This window comes from Crocodylus siamensis, chromosome 7 (assembly GCF_052110815.1).
Source record: "Crocodylus siamensis isolate JL-2025a chromosome 7, ASM5211081v1, whole genome shotgun sequence".
Taxonomy (NCBI): domain Eukaryota; kingdom Metazoa; phylum Chordata; order Crocodylia; family Crocodylidae; genus Crocodylus; species Crocodylus siamensis.
Genome location: NC_143401.1, coordinates 61,213,504 through 61,232,184, shown reverse-complemented (window position 1 = coordinate 61,232,184; position 18,681 = coordinate 61,213,504). Strand labels below are relative to the sequence as shown.

General features: G+C 38.8%; 1 protein-coding gene across 2 annotated transcripts in view; it reads right to left on the bottom strand.

Annotated features, from left to right (window-relative positions):
- Positions 1-18,681, bottom strand: part of PCDH15 (protocadherin related 15) — a 1,613,120-nt gene that overhangs the window by 562,920 nt on the left and 1,031,519 nt on the right. For both annotated transcript variants that reach the window (XM_090057186.1, XM_090057185.1), the window contains one exon: positions 9,976-10,086. In XM_090057186.1, coding sequence (XP_089913312.1) covers positions 9,976-10,086 — 111 coding nt within the window. The remainder of the gene's footprint in view (positions 1-9,975; positions 10,087-18,681) is intronic.

The following is an 18,681-nucleotide window of genomic DNA, read 5'->3' as shown; positions in this document are numbered from 1 at the left end:
GTGCAAAATATTTTTAAATTCTGGATGCATCTTTGGGATTTTGGCAGGTTCCTTTAGATGAAAAAAGCTCATGGCTTTGTACTTGTAATATGCCCTTTGGGAGATATTGCTTTTGCAGCCTTATGTTTGGCCTCAAATCAGCACTTAAAATCTTTCACAGGAAAATGCAGCAAACCTTTGCTGCAGTAGCATGTGTCAAAGTGTACATTGATGACATCCTTGTATGGAGCAAAAATGAAGAGGAACATTTTTTAGGGCTACAGAAATTCCTCAAGAGGTCAAAGAGTGGCAAGGCTGAAACTTAAGCAAAACTGCAAATTTAGAGTTAAAGAAATCACCTACTTGGGGAACAAAAATCAGAAAAGGAGGTGCAAATAGATCCTCAGAGAATAAGTGCAATATCAAATATGCCACCCTCACAAGACAAGGAAGAGGTACAAAGGTTCCTGAGAATGGTTACCCATGTAGGCAGGTATATATATCAAAAACATTGCAGAGCATACCAACAAACAGAGCACTGCTAAAAAACCCCAACATTCAGTAGACATGGGATGCCAACATGGACAAAGAATTTGCAAAGTTAAAAAAAAACTTAATGAGATAGCTCCAGTTTTTACAATAAATGAGAAATGAAGTTGTCCACAGCTGCCTCTAAAGAGGGCATTGGGGCAGTCCTGTTGCAAAAGTATGCTGAATGGAGCTCAGTGGCATATGCACCCAGAGCCCTCACAGAAAAAGAATCCCTATTATGCACAAATAGAGAAAGAGGCTTTAGGTCTAGTGTGTAGATGCAAAAATATTCATGATTTTATATATGGAAGACTAGTTGCGGAAGAAACTGGCCACAAACCTCTGATCACCATTGCAAGAAAGGGGCTTGTTAATATACCTCCCAGACTACAGAGATCTTTTTTTTTTCCAGTTACAATTATATGATTTGAGATTAGACTATAAACCAGGCAAAGAACAAGTGATTGCAGATATTTTGTCCAGGGCAGTTGACAACACTGTTGATGATACTGAAATGGAATCTGACATTATGCATGTCAATGGGATAAATGTGTGTGTGTGTATGTGTGTACACATACACACATACACACACACCAGTATCTGAGGGGATGTGGCAAAACTTTGTAGAAGCTATAGCACAAGATGGCACACTGCGGAAGGTTATCAAAGGTATCACCATTGGATGGTCTGGTCATTATATACTAAGTGCATATTTTCAGTTTAAAGTGGAGCTCTCGATGATTGATGGTGTTTTGTTCATGGGTCACAGGATGGTAGTACCTAAAACACTACAAGCGGATATGATTAAAAGAATACATGAGAGTCATCTGGGCATTGGAAAAAAGAAAAAGGAGGGCCAAGGAGGTATTATATTGGCTGCTTATGAATAGTCAGATAGAAAATGCTGTACATAAATGCGACACATAGCAGCCTAATAATAAGAAGGAACCAAATGTGGATAGACAGTGCTATTCAAGAGACATGGTACAAAGTGAGAATTGATTTGTTTACACTAGCTGGCAAAGATTACCTGTTGGGTTTAAATTATTTTTCTCACTATCCTGAAGTTGCTTTATTGGGTGATATGACTGCACACCAGATTATACTGAACCTTAATTCAATCCTTTCCAAACATGGAATTCCACATAGCGTTATGTCTGACAATGGTCCCCAGTTTTTGAGGCACGAATTTCAAATATTTGCATGGGACTATAGTTTTCAGCATGTTACATCAAGCCTGAGATACCCAGTCTAATGGGCTTGTGGAAAATGGTGTCAAGATAATAAAGGGATTATTAAAGAAATCCAAGGATTCAAGTGGTGATCCATATTTAGCAATTCTGGATTACAGATCAGCTCCTCTAGCACATGGCCTGTCACTAGCTGAGATTGTATTTAACATAAAGTTAAGAACTAGGATACCCAGACTGCCAGTAACAACGCAGAGGACTGACATTTACTTTCACAGGTATAAGCAATAGGCCAAAGCTAAACAAAAAATTGTACTGTAACCAGGGGTCATGGGCATTGCAGGCACTAAGCCCAATGATGCAGTTCATCTCTATAATGGTGCAAGCTGGGAACAGAAAGCATGGGTTATTAACAAGGTTGCTTCAGGATCTCATGACATAGAGACTAAGGCTGGACAATCTTTTTGATGTAACAAGACACTCTTGCAACACATTCCTGAACAAGGAGAGGAGGATAAGAGGAGTGGGCAGCTGGAGGCTAGGGGCTGGATAGGTGGAAGGAGGGATCTCCTGTGCACTTAGTGGCAAACCTGCAAGTGTAACAGAAGAACTGTCAGTCCACTGCTGATCATGTGCTGTGCATTCATGAGCTGCCTGGTACCTTGAAGTATGTAGAAAAAACATATAAAACTGTGTCTATGTCTGAATCATTGAATCTCTCTGACTCGATTTGGAGGATTCCAATTCAATTCAGAGAGGTTAAAGGGTCTCCTGATTAGATTCTGGTTTGGAGATTTGGCTGCTGAATCTCCACCAAATCGAATCGGTGACCGAAGCTTCACACAGCCCTACTGGAGAATATACACAAGCAGACTCAGGAAAGTTGCTCAGAGGAACTACAAGAAGAGTCACCTGCTTCAGTCACCAAGGGGGATGAATTAGCATCACACATATCGAACAGACTACACCAAGCACCACAAAGATTTACTGAATAATGTTAATGTCAGTGTTAATGTTAATGTTAGTGTTATTCAATGTTAATGTCAGTGTTAGTATAATTTCTTTATAAAAATGGTTTATTGAAGTTGTGCTGTAGTTAGAAAGCCAGATGTTTAAAAAGCAGAGATGTGGCAATAGTACACAGTTTTTTAAAGAAAACAGCTGCAGGTAACAAAGGTTAGAGTTGTTTGCTTTGTTAATCAGAACTGGCTGAGACCAGTTGAGAGCACACACAGCTATTGGTTGCTGTAAAGAGTTGTCTGCAAAAACATTGCTATAGTCTTTCATGAAGATAGTATTAATAAACAATATTTGCTGTTATAAAGAAGGAGTACGTCTTAACAGCTCTCATAATTACAGGGAGCAGCCTGGCCCCAAATCCAGTTGTGTAGGGGTATAGAGGCATGACCCACTCGACCCAATCATGCAGAGTTAAGGCAGTTTGGCTCAGCCATGACTCAGCTGTGCAGGTTTGGGGAATTTGGCAGTGCAGGAGGGGTGGCAATATTAATTGCCACTGCTCCCATGCTACCAAATTTTCAGACTTTGACTTGCTACCATGTTGAAATTTTTGGATCTTGGTTGCTAGGGCACTTAGACATAGTTGGCTCAGCTCCAACTGAATCTAGTGTTGGATTCTATTTTATTTTACTTTATTTACAAATTTCCCCGAGAGCCATAATTTGAGTTTCACTTCTACAGGCCTTTAGGTTCAAAATGAAAAGGGAATTCAGACTGCATGTCTTTCTTTTAGGCAGAGAAAGCATCTTCTGTGTCTTTCAACTAAAGGCATTAAACCATCACACTCATGGATAGGGATTAAGCCCTATGGGTTTAGAGCATGTAGTGCTTGTCAGCTGGTGTGAAATGCATCATTCTGCTTTCGAGAGGGATGTCAAGGCTGCATTTTCTATAACGTTTTTTTCTTTAATCAACACACTTCAATAACACACTTACGTTATCTTTGCTCCTCATTTCACATATGGTGCTTGACTCTAACAAAACACAATACTCCCAAAATAGAACAACTGTTACAGTTCCCTTCCATCTGAAATATGCTTTCTTCCATCCCACAACATTTTTGTGCTGTGATAATTAGAGTATGTAATCTTGTTTGTTTGCGTGGACATTGTTACCTAGCAAGCACAAATCCCGAGTACTTAGGCCACCAATGTTACTATATACATTAATACCTAAAATTCAATAATAGTTCAGAGTTCTGGCTTAATTTTTTGGTTCTTCACTCTCATTTGAATCCAAGAAGATATTTAAACACATGCTCCATTCCATCCCTATTTCTCAAAGCGCTTAAGGGAATTAGTGGGAGTTGACCCCATGATAATTTTTTTTTTTTTTAATCGAGGTAGATTTAGGCACGATCTTAAATGTTTATATTTATTCTGTAGCGTTATGGACTTTAAAGCTAGGAAGAACCACTATGATCAGCTAGTCTGACTTTCCACATTATATAGGCCAAGACACCTCACCTAATCTTTTTTTGCATGAAGCCAATAACTTTTGCTTGAACTACAAAATATCACTAGGAATTAATGTAGTTGCCTACCTACATATCATTACTCCTAAAACCTTTCCATTTTTGCTGCATTCCAGATACTTATCTCTCATTTTTAAGTCTGACCTACATTTTTATTCACAAATGTATGCTTTAGCATTTAATTATACTAAAAATGTATGATATTTAAATGAGACTACCGTATCAGACTGGTCTATGTAACTGACTAATCCACATCATTCGTTATCACTTCGGCAATGTGTGCATGTCATCTGCAAATTTTCCTAGCAATTATTATCTTATAGATGACTGATAACAATTTTACATGACACTGTAGCAAAAACAGAATCCTATTAGAAACACTGCAGAGTTTTGTTACCCCCATTTACAAATATTAAGATCTATTGGTTATCCAGATTTTTAAATATCTGTTCATTTTGAGCTACATTGAGTTTGTAGAATATTATTTTATCAGACATCAAATGCTTCACAACAGTCTATTTTGTCAGCATAGTTCCTTTTATCAACCAAACTTGCAATCTCATGAAATTGGGGCTCATGTCACCTTTCCTAGTTTCATATACTGTCATTTCTTATAACTGATGCCATATCTTGGATCATATATAACAGTAAAAAACAGCTTTAAGCAAATCATTTTAACTAGAAAAAAATTCTAGTGAAAGTCTCCAAAAATTACCCTTGGTCTTTAAATTAATAATATTCTTCCTGTCCCGAACTGTTGAGTTATATTGATTTGCGCTGTTTAACAGTGCAAATGTTCAGATGAGAACTAATTGGATTTTAATGGTGGGTTATATGATCTTTATCTGTATAAAATAATATAATTTGTTTTTATCCTTGGATAAATTAGATACTATAACTAAATATTTACTAGATATTTATCCTAACCCTCTATTTATTCTCCTAGTTTCCTGTTCAATTATTAAAAACCAACAAACAAAAAATGGCATCTATTAATAAAACATTATTGTACAATACACACACATATGAGAAGGAACCAATGTGAGAAAATATAAATAAAATATAACTATAAAAGAAATCACAGGACAACTTATAAGAGATATATGATCTAGGTCTGAGGATGAGATCTTTCTTTTTGTGTGACCGATTCTATCATCACTAAGCATTTCCAAATGTCACTGAAATCAACACCACTTTAAATATACTGAGAGATTTACAGAGTTTTTAGTATATGTCTATGCATGCAGTCTTTATTCTACGTCAGCTCCCCTTCCTCCAGGTGCAGAGGATGATTGGTGAATGGGTAGTAAGGGTTACATGGCTAAAGCCTAAGCCTGAGAGAGTTTTTATTTGCATCAGTAGCTGAACTATTGAATGATAAAGAATCAATCATTATGGTCCCAATCCTGTAAAGACTAAATTCAAAAGCAAAAAATCTGTGTTTACAGGTTAGCATTTGTTTAAGACCTTGCAGATCAGGACCTATATTTGTAAAAGCAAATGCAATACATTAAAAAAAATGTATGGCAGTAGTATAGACAAAGATGGACAGAAGGTACAAATGAACAGAGATGACTCTTGAAAAATAAGTTACTGGTAAATAATGTCTTTATTCCTATTGCATAAGGACCAGCAGTAAAAAGAAGCTATACCTCACCTGAGAGATTAGCATGTAGTGACACCCAGGTGAAATAGGGCTCTCTGTAGGAACCAGGCATGTGAAGAGACTGAAAGGTAGGGACTTGTTACACATTAATTTAGGTAGCTCCTGGAGCTCTTAACCCCAGCAGCTTAAATTCACATCACTCCAGGGAAGGTTTATTTCTGATGCATTATCCAATTCATGTTCCATTAATGTGGAGCCACTCCCCACAGATGACCTGCCCAAGTTGTAGTCCTCCAGCATCCCAGAATACAGCTTCCCTTCCCCCAGTATCCTGTTCTGTACAGACAACCTTTTTACCCCCTGAACTCTACTTCCCAAGGGGCAATTTGGACACCAAGTCAACTCCCCCTCCCACCACAGGGTTATGACCTTCCCACACTCAGGAGTTTCATCGATATTAGGGCTGGAAGGAACCTTGCAAAATCATTGAGTCCAGCCCCCTGCCCCAGGGGCAAGAAGTCAGCAGGGGTCACAGAATCCCAGCAAGATGAACATCCAAATTTCTCTTGAAGGTGTTCAAAGTAGGTGCTTGAACCACCTCTGGTGGCAGTCTATTCCAACCCTTGGGGGCTTGGACAGTAAATAAATTCTTCCTTATGTCCAGCCTGAAATGGTCATGGAGGAGTTTGTGACCATTCAAACTTGTCATCCATTGGGGCACTCTGGCAAACAGACATTCCCCCTGATCCTGGTGAACACCTCTTATAAACTTATAGGCAGCCACCAGATCACCCCTGGGACTCCACTTTTCCAGGATGAAGAGTCCCATAGCTCTCAGCCTCTCATCATAAGGTCTGTTTTCCTAACCTCTGATCATGCATGTGGTTCTCCTCTGAACTCTATCAAGCTTGCTGTGGATTTTTCTTCTCAAGGTGGAGAACCTTGCATTTTTTGGTGTTAAACACCATCAGGTTCTCATCTGCCCATTTCCTGAGCCTACCAAGGTCAGCCTGGATCACCCTCCTGCTCTCAGGTGTGGACGCTTTACCCCAAAGTTTGGTGTCATCAGCGAACTTAGCCAGTCCACTTCTGATACCAATGTCTGCATCATTAATGAAGATGCTGAAAAGTGTTAGCCCAGGGCAGAGCCTTGAGGGACCCCACTGGTCACAGCACACCATGATGATTGACTTCTGTCATCTACCAGCCTCTGGGTCTGACGATGAGAACATGGTAGGGGGCCAGATTGGGTTCCCATGGACCTGGGTTTCCTTCCCAGGGCAGGAGTAGCTACTCCAAAAGCACCTTTCCCTCACTGTTCCCACCTATCAGCCATCCTGGGAAGCAAAACTAGTACCCTTCACACGCCAATCCCAGATCCTTACTTAAGAAACATGAGACCTTCTTTAATTCACTTCCTCTTTAATTCTTTTTAATTAATTTTTTTATTTTATTCTTCAGTGGCTGACTTCCTGCCTTTCACCATCCTTCCTCTATCCCCATCTCCTTTCCACCATCCATTTCATTACTCACCCTCATCCTAGTATCTCTACCTCCCAGCTTCATGTTCCCACTCCGCCCCCACCTTAGCTCAGGGACAGAAGCCTGTCCTGGCTTACTGTCCTGCAGTGGCAACTCATAGTTGTAGACCTTCAGACCCCTGCTTGCCAATTCTCTAGTTGCAAGTCACAGATGTGCAGGTAGGGGATAGTCATAGAAAATTTTTAGTCTTAAGGTGTGCATAGTCCAAACTCAAGCTAGCACTAATACAAATGTTTAAACTGTTCAAAGTGCAATGTGTAACAAGGCCCCTACAGTGTCAGGTATATGAATTGGTGGATAAGTGTCTGTGCTGAGCACCCCAATCTGCTTTCTGGATGGACACGATTAAAATATGACGAGAAAAAGTTCTAAGCTGGAATAAAACACTTGCACAGTAGAGGTCGTCTTTTGGATATGGAAAGTTGGCCAGGTTCCTGTATATGAAAAAACAGATGATATTCAAAGAATTCTCACCATGGAGTTCCCATGATAAATCATCACTAGCATTTGCCACCAGACACAGATATCGCACTGGTGAATCTAGCACAGTGGACTCCTAAGCTAGGCCAGATGAAAATGAAAAGGATAAGAATTTTTACTGTATATGAAGTTCCTTCCTTATGTTTATTTTTATGGAGGGTTTTTATGTCTTCTATTCAAGTACAGGGGAAAGGACTTAGAAATTAGATCCTATGTTGAAGAGTTGATGCTGGACTCAAAAAGCATGCTTGTGCCAAAACAGCCAAGGAGAGACCCCAAGTAATACAAGAGGAATGGGCAACTGATGTACTTAACCCTAGAAGACAAATACATATATATTTGGCTTCGTCATTAGAGACTTTGATGCAGTTGGCAATAAGGGGCTTTGGGAGAAAGCCACATCTATGATACTAGATTGAAGAGATCTGGCATATGAAGTCCTTGGGTAGATGTCACTGTTAATCTTAGAACAGATGTTTGATCCTTGGACCCAAAGGATGAAGGCTTGGGGCAAAAACAAGGCCATTTCAAATTGCTATGTAACTTGGACCCAGGAATAGTTTTCCTTCAGAGGTCTGTTAGGACTGAGCTACCATTCCTAGAAAATCCAGGGCATGAAAGCCCAACATACAACAAAAAGCAGGAGACTGGCTCATCTGGGCATATTGCCAGCAAACATGTGCCTGTGATTCTGTAGTAGAATTAGGTCAAATCGGCCACATCTTAAAACCACACATAAATTCAATCCTTACTTCTAATTCAGCATACTTCTATTGCTGCTGAAAGCCTGAGGATTCTTGCAGAAACCTGGGAAAGTTAAAATGCTCCACCTATCTATCTAAAATAAGAAGAAAACTCATGTAGGTTCATGTACTCTCACGAACTTTCCTTTTGTAGTTTCATATAACAAAAACAGTAGCAACAACTATTTTGTATTTATGTCTCTCCTTTCAAAAATAAACAATTACTATATTATATACTAATCAAGTTAAGAGTACCCTAGTAGGTAAGAGATCTATTTAGATTGACAAGTCAGTCATTCAAAATTTAGGAAATTCGACATTTAAATTTGTTTTTGAAATCTTAATTCAGCTTTAATTCAGAACCATTCATTCTTCCCCTCAGTTGTTGGAAGTAGGAGTTCTCGCTCTCTGTCATGCCCCTGAGAAAAGAGGATGAACTGCTTATGTGAGATAACCATGACTTTATGAGTTACCTGGGTCCTGCATCATGCAGTACCCCCAAAGAGGAACATTGCTTACAAGCTTTTTTTTTGGAGGGGAGATGCAGGTCTGATCCCTAAATTAGGGACTTGATTTTAGTGTGGAGTAATACAAAGAGCCTGATATATTTGCATTATACAAATCTCAAACAGAAATTTCCAAGTAGCTTTCCTCATTTGTTGTATAATGTTGACCAGGGCAACACAGTGAAAACAAGCTATTTCAAAAGTGAAATGGTTTAACACCATTTGTGTGTAGCATTTACTATGTCCAGGCATTTCAGAGGTAAAGATTTGAATGGGACTATTTTCCTCACTTATTAGAAACAGAAGAAAAGGGGGATGCATTAGTGCTGTCATTGCCTTCAAGGACATGTAAAGCCTCTCCCAATGACAGATATATTTGATGCATTTTAAATGTTACTTATTTTCAGCATGCATTTTCAAGTACTAGATACCCTGTAAAAACCTTTAACACATATGGTATGACTTGAAAGAAAAATTGCCTTTTATAGAAGGCTGCATTTCAAAACTGAGGGATGCAGCTAAATTGTATCCATTAAACTCATTTTGGATCAAATTAGTATTGCTGGATGTGTCAGAAAATGGACACTTATTGACACCAGAATGCACTTTTCAATATGGAATATACTAAAAATATATTCCCCATTCCCAGTGCTAAAATGAATGCCTTGTTTCAGGACAAAAATAAGGTATTTTTTCTAACCAGTAATAACAACATGTCAGTCTGTTAAAAAGACAGTATGGGCTAAAGAGATATTGGACAATATTTTGACACTGATGAGTTACGGGGAAAAGGCACTTGGGAACTGGTATATGACTCAATTGTTCCTTTCTCTTAAGAAAATCTTAGTCAACAAATCTGGAAAGAAATGGTGTCAGAAATAACCATTAAAGACTTTATACTTACATTTGCTTGGACAATGACTAAATACCGCATCTTCTCTTCATAATTTAGTCTCTCTCGTAAAACTACAGCTCCAGACAAAGTTAGAGGAATGTCAAAAGTCTTATTTGATGTCTGCAAAAGAAACAAAAAACCGAAATAAAAGTATATACTATATTATAGGATTAATTAATGACAGTGTCTTTATTGATTTATTTATTATAAAAGTTAAACATGGGCACTTTCTGATCAGTTCCTTTTTAAGTTCTTTGTACAGATTAATCAAGATCCTCTCTTGCCCCATGAAGATCAAGTTATTTTCAACTGAATCTCATAAGAAAATGATGTGTAAAAATATAACCTCTGCTGTTGCTCCTGCTAATATGTTTGTAAGTGGTTTTTTTATTTTATTGCATATTGTAATTCATCAACTTGCAGAGGATCCCTATAAGCAAAGCTCCTATATTTCCTTTTCATTAAATCTTGCTCTAGTAGTAAGAAGATTGGAGGGATAGAGATTTCAAAATGGCTTTTCTATTTTGCAATGGATATTTCTTGCTTTTTGGTTTCTACATTCTTTCCATTTTTATGTTTTTCTTGCTGCATAGACAGTATTTCCAAGCACCACAGTTTAAGATCTCAATATCATTTTATTTTTCAATTCTTTTTCAAAACCCCTGCATTTCCCAAATGTTGTAGAAAGAGGCTAAAAACAAAATGTAAGGAAAGCAGACACCCTATCATTCAGAACTTGGTTAGCAAAGATTTAAGCATGTGTATATTTCACTGATTTTAGTCCTCTGCTGAAAAAGGTTATAATTACTCATATGATTAAAGTTAAAATTGAACGTAACAGTTTGCTGAAAAGAAGCCTTACTTACTTTTTATCTTATTTAATCAAAGGTGAAATTCTATTTCCTCTACACCTTCATTTTGAAAGGCAGGATTTTCAGTAGCATTACTAAAATTTAAAAAAAAATTCCATTGTATGCAAACCTAAAATGAGTTATTGTGACAATTGATTCTTTTGAAAATGTGTCAGCTGGAAGCTGAAACAAGATTTAGGGAGACAAGATCTAGAAACTGTTTTCAGTACTTTTACTGACTTCTACCATGGCATTTAGGAAATTAAAGCACAGAAAGATTCCCATCTGCAAAATGCAAATTATATTTAATTTAATCTACAGGAATGAATTAGATGTTGCATTTGTAAATTCTTTCAATGAAAACACTGCAGAAGAACAAAGTATTACTGTTTCCTTAAAAAAAAAGGATATTGCTGCACATTTTTGACCTGTAATGCTGGGCAAAAAGTGGTTGCCATAATACATTGGCCACATTACAGATGAATTGAATTCATAGTAAATCAAACTGTACAAAGTCATTTCTTGCAGGAGAAAAACAAACACAAACAACAAAAACATACTGAAAAACCTATTCAGATGAAAGTGCTTTACACAAGAACAAGAGGGAAATTAAAGCAGAAGCAATGAGACAAGGGAAAGGATAGAAGAGTAATATGAAATATGCCTCAAGGTAAGAAAACTTTAAAATGGTAAAGTTGTCAAAGGAAGTTAAATTTCAAGCTTAGCAACCTTGACATTGTGTTTTCAGATTGCAGGCAGGTGTACAGTCTAAATGAAGTAACTTATTTTCTTTTCTTCAGGTGCTTCAGTGTAAAAAACAAAACACCCACCCACCCAAAAAAGCACTTCAGTTAAAATCTAGCATAGCTTACATACAACTAATTCTGAGCAAGAAAAAAACTTCTTTGGTTTTCATCACTACTTAAATGGAAGTCCAAAATTATACCAAGTACAATGACCAAATGACTCAACTTTAGAAACTAATTCCTACATAACTCTTGCATGACAGTGCTTTAGAATTTTATTCTTTAAAGTAACAAAACAAACGCGTATTGAATTAAAAAAGAAAACGCTGCTGACAAAATATGTTCCACACTGCCAAAGACTGAAAACAAGGGAACAATTATTTAGACTGAGAGTTTCTGGGGATAGTATTATTGTTCAAACTTTGAGGCCAGAGGCAGAATTTACATATAAACCAATTTAAGTGATTGGAAACCAGTTTAATATGCAACAGAACAGAAGATCAGTTCAAAGAAACTGGTTTCCAAATGGCCAAACCAGCTTTAATAAGCCTGAAAGGACATAGTATCAGATTTGCCTGTTTTAGGTTTAAACCAGTTTAACTAAAACCAGTTTTAGAATTTCTGTCCCAGGTTGCCTCCTGAATCAAGTTACCTTAGAGTTCCTCAGTATCCCAGGATACTTTGCAGCTGTGGGCTGTGCGGTCTGCTTCAGAGAAGCAGGGCTGACCCCACCCCAGCTGTCACAGAGCTGAGGCAATAAAGTCTCTGCTCCCTAGCCTGCACCTGTCAACCCAGCAGGATGAAGGGAAAGGTAATGGACCCCCAGGACCTCCTAGCCTGGGCTTGTACACTGCAGAGGGGGAGGGAAAGACCACACAGTGGGGGGGCTCTTGTCCCCCTACAGTCTGGTGAGTGGGGCTGGGATTGCCCCAGCCCTGCTCCTTTGCTAGCCACCCACCCCTCTGAGAGGCAGGGAGTGGGTAGAGAATGCACCCCCCAAACCAGCACTGCCCCCACCTGGGGCTTCCTGGTACCCTCACACTGGGTTGCATGGGCAGGCAACCTGTTTGGGGGACTCCATCCTACTCCCTCCTGTGCCAGGGGCTGAGCAGGAGGCGGGGATTCCTTTCAGCTCCCCAGGGCTGCCCCAGTCCCTGATTCGATTCAGTAGAGATTCGGCCTGATTCAGTGGTTGAATCTTTGAATTGGAATCGGATCAGAGGACCCTTTAATCTCTCTGAACCCTCCAAATTGGTTCGGAGAGATTCAAACAGATTTGGACATAGATAGTTTTAAATGTTTTTTCTACATACCTCTAGGTAGCAGGTGCTCTGAATGCTGCCGTGCTGGGGCAGATGCAGTGTCCCACAGAAGCATGGGGAGCTCCCCAAGTGCACTCGAGAGGAGATAGGCAGGATCCCCTGGTCCACAGGGGATCACACGGGGGCTCCCCATGTCCCCCCAGCTTGACAACTGCTGCCTCCTGGGCCTGGGGGGGGGCACCCAAGGTCCCCCTGAGGCTGATTGCTGAGCAAGGGAGGCACAGAGGGGGGTCCCAGTGTGCTCCCTGGCAGACCCAGAAATGGACTGGGAGTAATTCTGGTCCACTTCCAGGTTCGCTGCTGAGGACATTGAAGACCCCCTCCCCCCGTGCTCCTATTGGATGCTCCATCCACCCCAGAATCCCAATGATAATGAGCCACGCTGCTACATCAAGGTGTATATATATATATATATATATATATATATATATATATATATAAAAAAAAAACCTTTTAAAGCTATGCCTGTGTCCAAATCACTGATTCACTGGATCAGCATCAAATCTTCAGACTTCAGTTCGGCCAGACTGAATCAGGGATAGTGATCCAAATCAATGGATCAAATCGCTATCCCCGATTCAGGTCGAATCCGAATCGAAAAGGGCCCGTTTCACACAGCCCTATTACTTGAGTGGAACAAACCTAGTTTATCTGACAAGGTTACAGGAGTAACAAGTTACTTTTATAGAATATTCTTTGAGAATGCTTGGCAATAAGACTTAATTAAAATATTCAAAATAGAGTACTGAGACACAAAGTTTCAAATGATAAAACAGAATCAACCTTCAAGCCAGTCAGTGAGTGTTTTGACTCAGGTGTGCAAAGCAGATATGAATCCTGAAATCCACTTAAACTGCAGAGTAAGAGAAAGCCAGGCCAAAGCTGTTCTTGCCCCATTTACCACGAGACATTTGTACACATGCAAGCGACACAGCATCAGGTACTTTGAAAAATGCTGGGCACTGTGATACTTCCAGTTGTATAAGCAGCAAAATGCATGTCATCATTGAGAAAATGGTGGATATGCACTTTTGAACTAAAATATCTCAGAGATGCTTTAGTTCAAAAGTGCACCATCACCAATTTCTGTGTGTTGATGTGCATTTCACCATGTATACAACTGCACACAGTCCAGCACAGTGCATGTCAGCTCACATGTGGAGCAGACTCAATTAATTGAGTCTGCACAGAAGCAGCGAATCTCCAGCACATCACTGAACAAAAAAGTATGCGTATAAATGCTCAAGGATAACAAAGATTATCCCCTAGCAGATAAAAAGGCAAAAAATAAATAAATAAAATCAGTAGTTGACACCTTCAAAACATTTGTCAATGGCTTACAAGGTTTTCTTGTCAAAGACATTTGTCAGTGGGATGATATTTTTATACTAGATGGAAATATGTTGTACTTAGGAAAAGTAATGACATATCATTCATATGACCCCTAACTGTTTGTATAAGAGGATAGTGTTAAGGAAATATCAAAATAGTCTACATATAGGAGCTTCAAAAAACAAGTTCTGATCTTGAGTGAACCTTCTCAGAGATTAGGACATATATATATATATGTGTATGCATTCACACATTAAATTCTCACTGACATCCAATTTGCCTCTATTTTTACAGTTCAGCTTTACAAGGACTTTAAATGCTTTCCTACTTCGTGTTAGATCTTCACATTGTGGTCTGACAAAACAAGAGCCTAGCACTGTGTGTAGCATTTCATCCAATGCACACACACACACACAGGTAGCTGTCTAGGGGCATAAAGCCATGGCTTCATATAAGTTTGTATTTGTAGTGGTGGAAAATGATTGCAGGAGAAATACATTCAGCCTGCAACCACCCTTCTCCCCTGTTTTTCACTCTTTCCTGAGAGTAGGCTGATCCTGGTCTGGGGAAAGCGTGGGCTGCTCTAGTCCTCCTGCTCTCATGGGAGACTGTAGCAGCAAGGTAAAAGCTCCTGCCTGCTTCTCATACCAGAGACTCAGAAGCACACTTTGAAAGTTGTCAGGCCAGGAGTACTTCTGCACTTTTTTGTGTGTATTGCCATTGTTAGGTAAAGTAAAACAATGCACATAATTTGGGAGACAACAGCTAGAACAGGAAAAAAAATAGCTAAGTCTGGGACCAAGAAAGGACTATATTGAAATAGCCAATGATAAGAAATGAAAATTAAAATTGAGAAAGAAAAACAAGCAAACATACAGGACCCCCAGGAGTCTGTAAATTTGGCAGCTGGAAAAGAGTAGCAGCACCAATTGCTCCCACAGCCACAGCAATTAACTCTGTCACTTTTCCCACACTGCTAAATTTATAGACCCAAGGGGAGCCTGCGGTCCAAGTGATATAGCTCCATGTTCTAGGTTGCGCTGGTGTGCAGCTGCTCTGCAGTTGGATCTGGTATCCAGGGTCACACTGTCGTGCCAGATCACATCTGTGGACTGATCCACATGCCAGCCCCACACATGGGATACATCCAACAGATTGGCCCTGCACTACTTATCTGGGCTGCAGTGCTGAAGAAGTTGAATACCACTGGTCTAAATCAATAAATCACAATCACCACTTCTACCCCTAAGCCAAACCAAAGTAAATTAGTCCATGAATTTCTCTTTTCTGATAGGATCTATAATTTGATTGGAACCTTTCATAAAAGTTTAATTGAACAGGATGAATTTGCTTCCTAAATATATAACTTCTTCAATCACTTAAGAATTAAACTTTAAATAACAAATCAAAAATCAGATTAATTTACTGCTCGTTTCTTCAACAGCAAGAAAAAAATTATAATGAACCTTGTTTAGGGGCAGAGGGAACAACATCAGATATTATAGGGACTTTCTGTCTTTTTCAGTTATTAGAACCATTACACTCCTGTAGTAGCCAGGCACAAGATAGATTCCAAAGCATTTATTTCTCATCGCAACTAATAACATTTTATATCTGATTAAGAAAGTTATGCAAAGTTTCTATAGAACAGGTACTAAGAGGAGAGTAATTAGGAAACTGACTCAATATTTACTTGCAATCTCTGGAGATCAGTCATGAAATAACTGCAAATTTTGTTGCAAATATAAAAATGGCAGGATATTGACCAAAGGCCCTTTTTATTCCCTTTAAGATGCACTTCAGGGAAAGTATCATGCTGTAAATCTTTCAAATTTAAATGTTACAATTCTACCCCAGTTGTCCTTATCCTATGCTTACTTGAATGTAATCAATATCACCTTGTTACTATATATTTTGAGCTGTAATATTTCAAAGTGCACATACATGGCTATATAATAGAAGGATCAATAGTGTCTAAATGTTTTACAGTGTATCTGTACCAGGAGAGCTGGACCTGGATGTCAATGAACATTCTAAGTGTGTTAAGATAAGAACCTAACAGGAACTTAACCTAACCTGCTAGGAGATCTTACACCCTTGAAAAACCCCACTGACATTTATTATGAAAACAGGAGTCAATGATAAGGGAAATTAATGTAGGTACACTAAGGAACACTTATTGAACCATAGACACAAGTTTCATGCACTCCTGGGGCTGGGAGATTGCAGCAGATGTATCTTCGAGCCATAGGGGTGTGTGGGACACACCTATGGCTGGGAGCCACTAACAGTTGAGGTGAGTCCTGGCAGCAGCTGTTTGCTTCTTGACAGTGCAGGGGGAGCCCAGGATCAGGTTCTCCCTGCACTGGCAATAAGTCACGATGGGATCTAATGCATAATCCCACAGTTGTGCCTCCTGCTATATACTTGGATTACATATTAGATCCAAATACACCTTTATCTGCACATGTAGAGAAAGCCTGTAATATTCCAATTTATATCAATAGTCATACAAATTAGATATATTTCAATTCAGAAAACAAGTAGTATCCATCCGAGTTAAGTATCAGCTGTCAATGCTTTAAAAATGATTGAATTAAATGCAAATCTATCTAATCTATTAAAATAATGACAAAATTGTTTTGGGAAATTTGTTTTCACAGAACATGCCACTGAAACAAATATGACTTTGCAAAAACACTCTTTTAAATCAAGACAGCATTTTCCGATGGAAATCTTCAGTGATAACTTTCCAACTCACTCTATTTAATGGCATCACATTGTGCTGTAATGTATAATATTCATAAGCAGAACCATCACAATGCATTAAAACATTGAAATGTAATTATGGTTAATGCATAAATGTTCCACCTTAGAATTTCCATTTAACAATTTCAAGTTGGGATTTTGAAAATCAGTAGGTTCCCGAATTACTTAGGTTTGTTTTGGGTTTTTTTTTTAATATTACACACCTATTTGTATTTGTAGCTGGATGGCAACAGGTACAAAATGGAGAGCATGTGTGGTAAATAAAATGGATCTGAAATAGGTAAAAAACCCCCAATAAAGTAAAATCCTTGACAGTCTGGAAAAAGTTAACTGTTTTCAGGAACACTTTATTGTCTTCAGGAAATTTGTATACTGAAAAATTCTATTATGAGATGAATCAACAGAAACACATTTTTAAAAAAAGGAGATTACTTGCAATTCGCTGCATTAGTCCTGGCAATTTTGTGTTTTGAAAGGTTACTTACATCTTTGCATTAATAATGTACTACGTTAATAATGTACAACTTCTGCTTAGTAATTCATTATATCAGCACTCTGTCTACTACGTAACAATTTAAAACCCTATTTAAAAAGAAAAAAATCATAATTATTATTATAATTTTTTGTAATGCGACTTCTGGAAGCATTTTGCTGCACCTCTTCTACTATCTACCTAAAAACTGTTAGTCTTTGCAACATTATCATCCATCATTTTAATTTTCAGTGTCCTGTATAAAAGGTGCAAGGAGGAAAATTACATTAAAAATTGGGTGAGTGAACTTTTTTACCACCCTAGTGAGCTGTTCCATAGCAGCAAAGCAAACATCTGTAGTTACTTTGACCAAGAGAGTCTCTGACACATTCCAATTCTCAAAGAATGAGAACAGAAGCAACTGGAGCCAATGTCCATGTTGGACACTGACTTGAGGATAGAGGAGCATATACTGTCTTGTAGGAAGATGGATGTTTTGACTGACAACAGTGTCTTTATTTTTCCAGCCTAAATTCTTAGCTAGAATAAGAATATAATTTAGGCAATAGGAATGTGTATGGGATGGGAAGGAGTACAGGCAATTCAGTTAGCCTTTAATTAGCCACTATTAGCAATAAGAAGGTGGGGAGAGAAAAAGGGGGATTTCAACAGATAGCTACAAAGACAGGAAAGCACATACTAAAAAAAGGCACTAATAAAAGATGATTAAATGAACAATTGGGGATAAGAAAATATAATAAGTAATGAGCACTTGAGCTAAAATGGCAGCATTTGGGAATAAGGAAAACCATAAGATCTCCTTATGCCTCTACAGTGGTCATCCTTCTAGATCAGCATTTCCCAACCCATATGCTGTCAGGCAAGTCCACATGTGCCACAGCATTTGGGGCTGGAGCCAAGCCCCCTGCCTGGCTGGAGCCATGCCCCCCCCACCTGCTGCTGTTGGGCACAGATAGATAGGGAGCATGGCTCCAGCCCAAAATGCTGTCCAGGTGGCTATGTGCCACTCCCTCATTGGTGGCACATGGCCATCATGATCTTTCATCTTCAACTGACTAACAGACAACATGCAACAATGCATATACCCTGAACCTTCATGCAGATGATAAAACCAAAGAAAAATTTGATCAAGTTTTGTCATCTGTCCCCAAAAAAGAAAAGATAATTCTTCTTGGCTATTTCAGTGTTAAAGGGAACAAGGA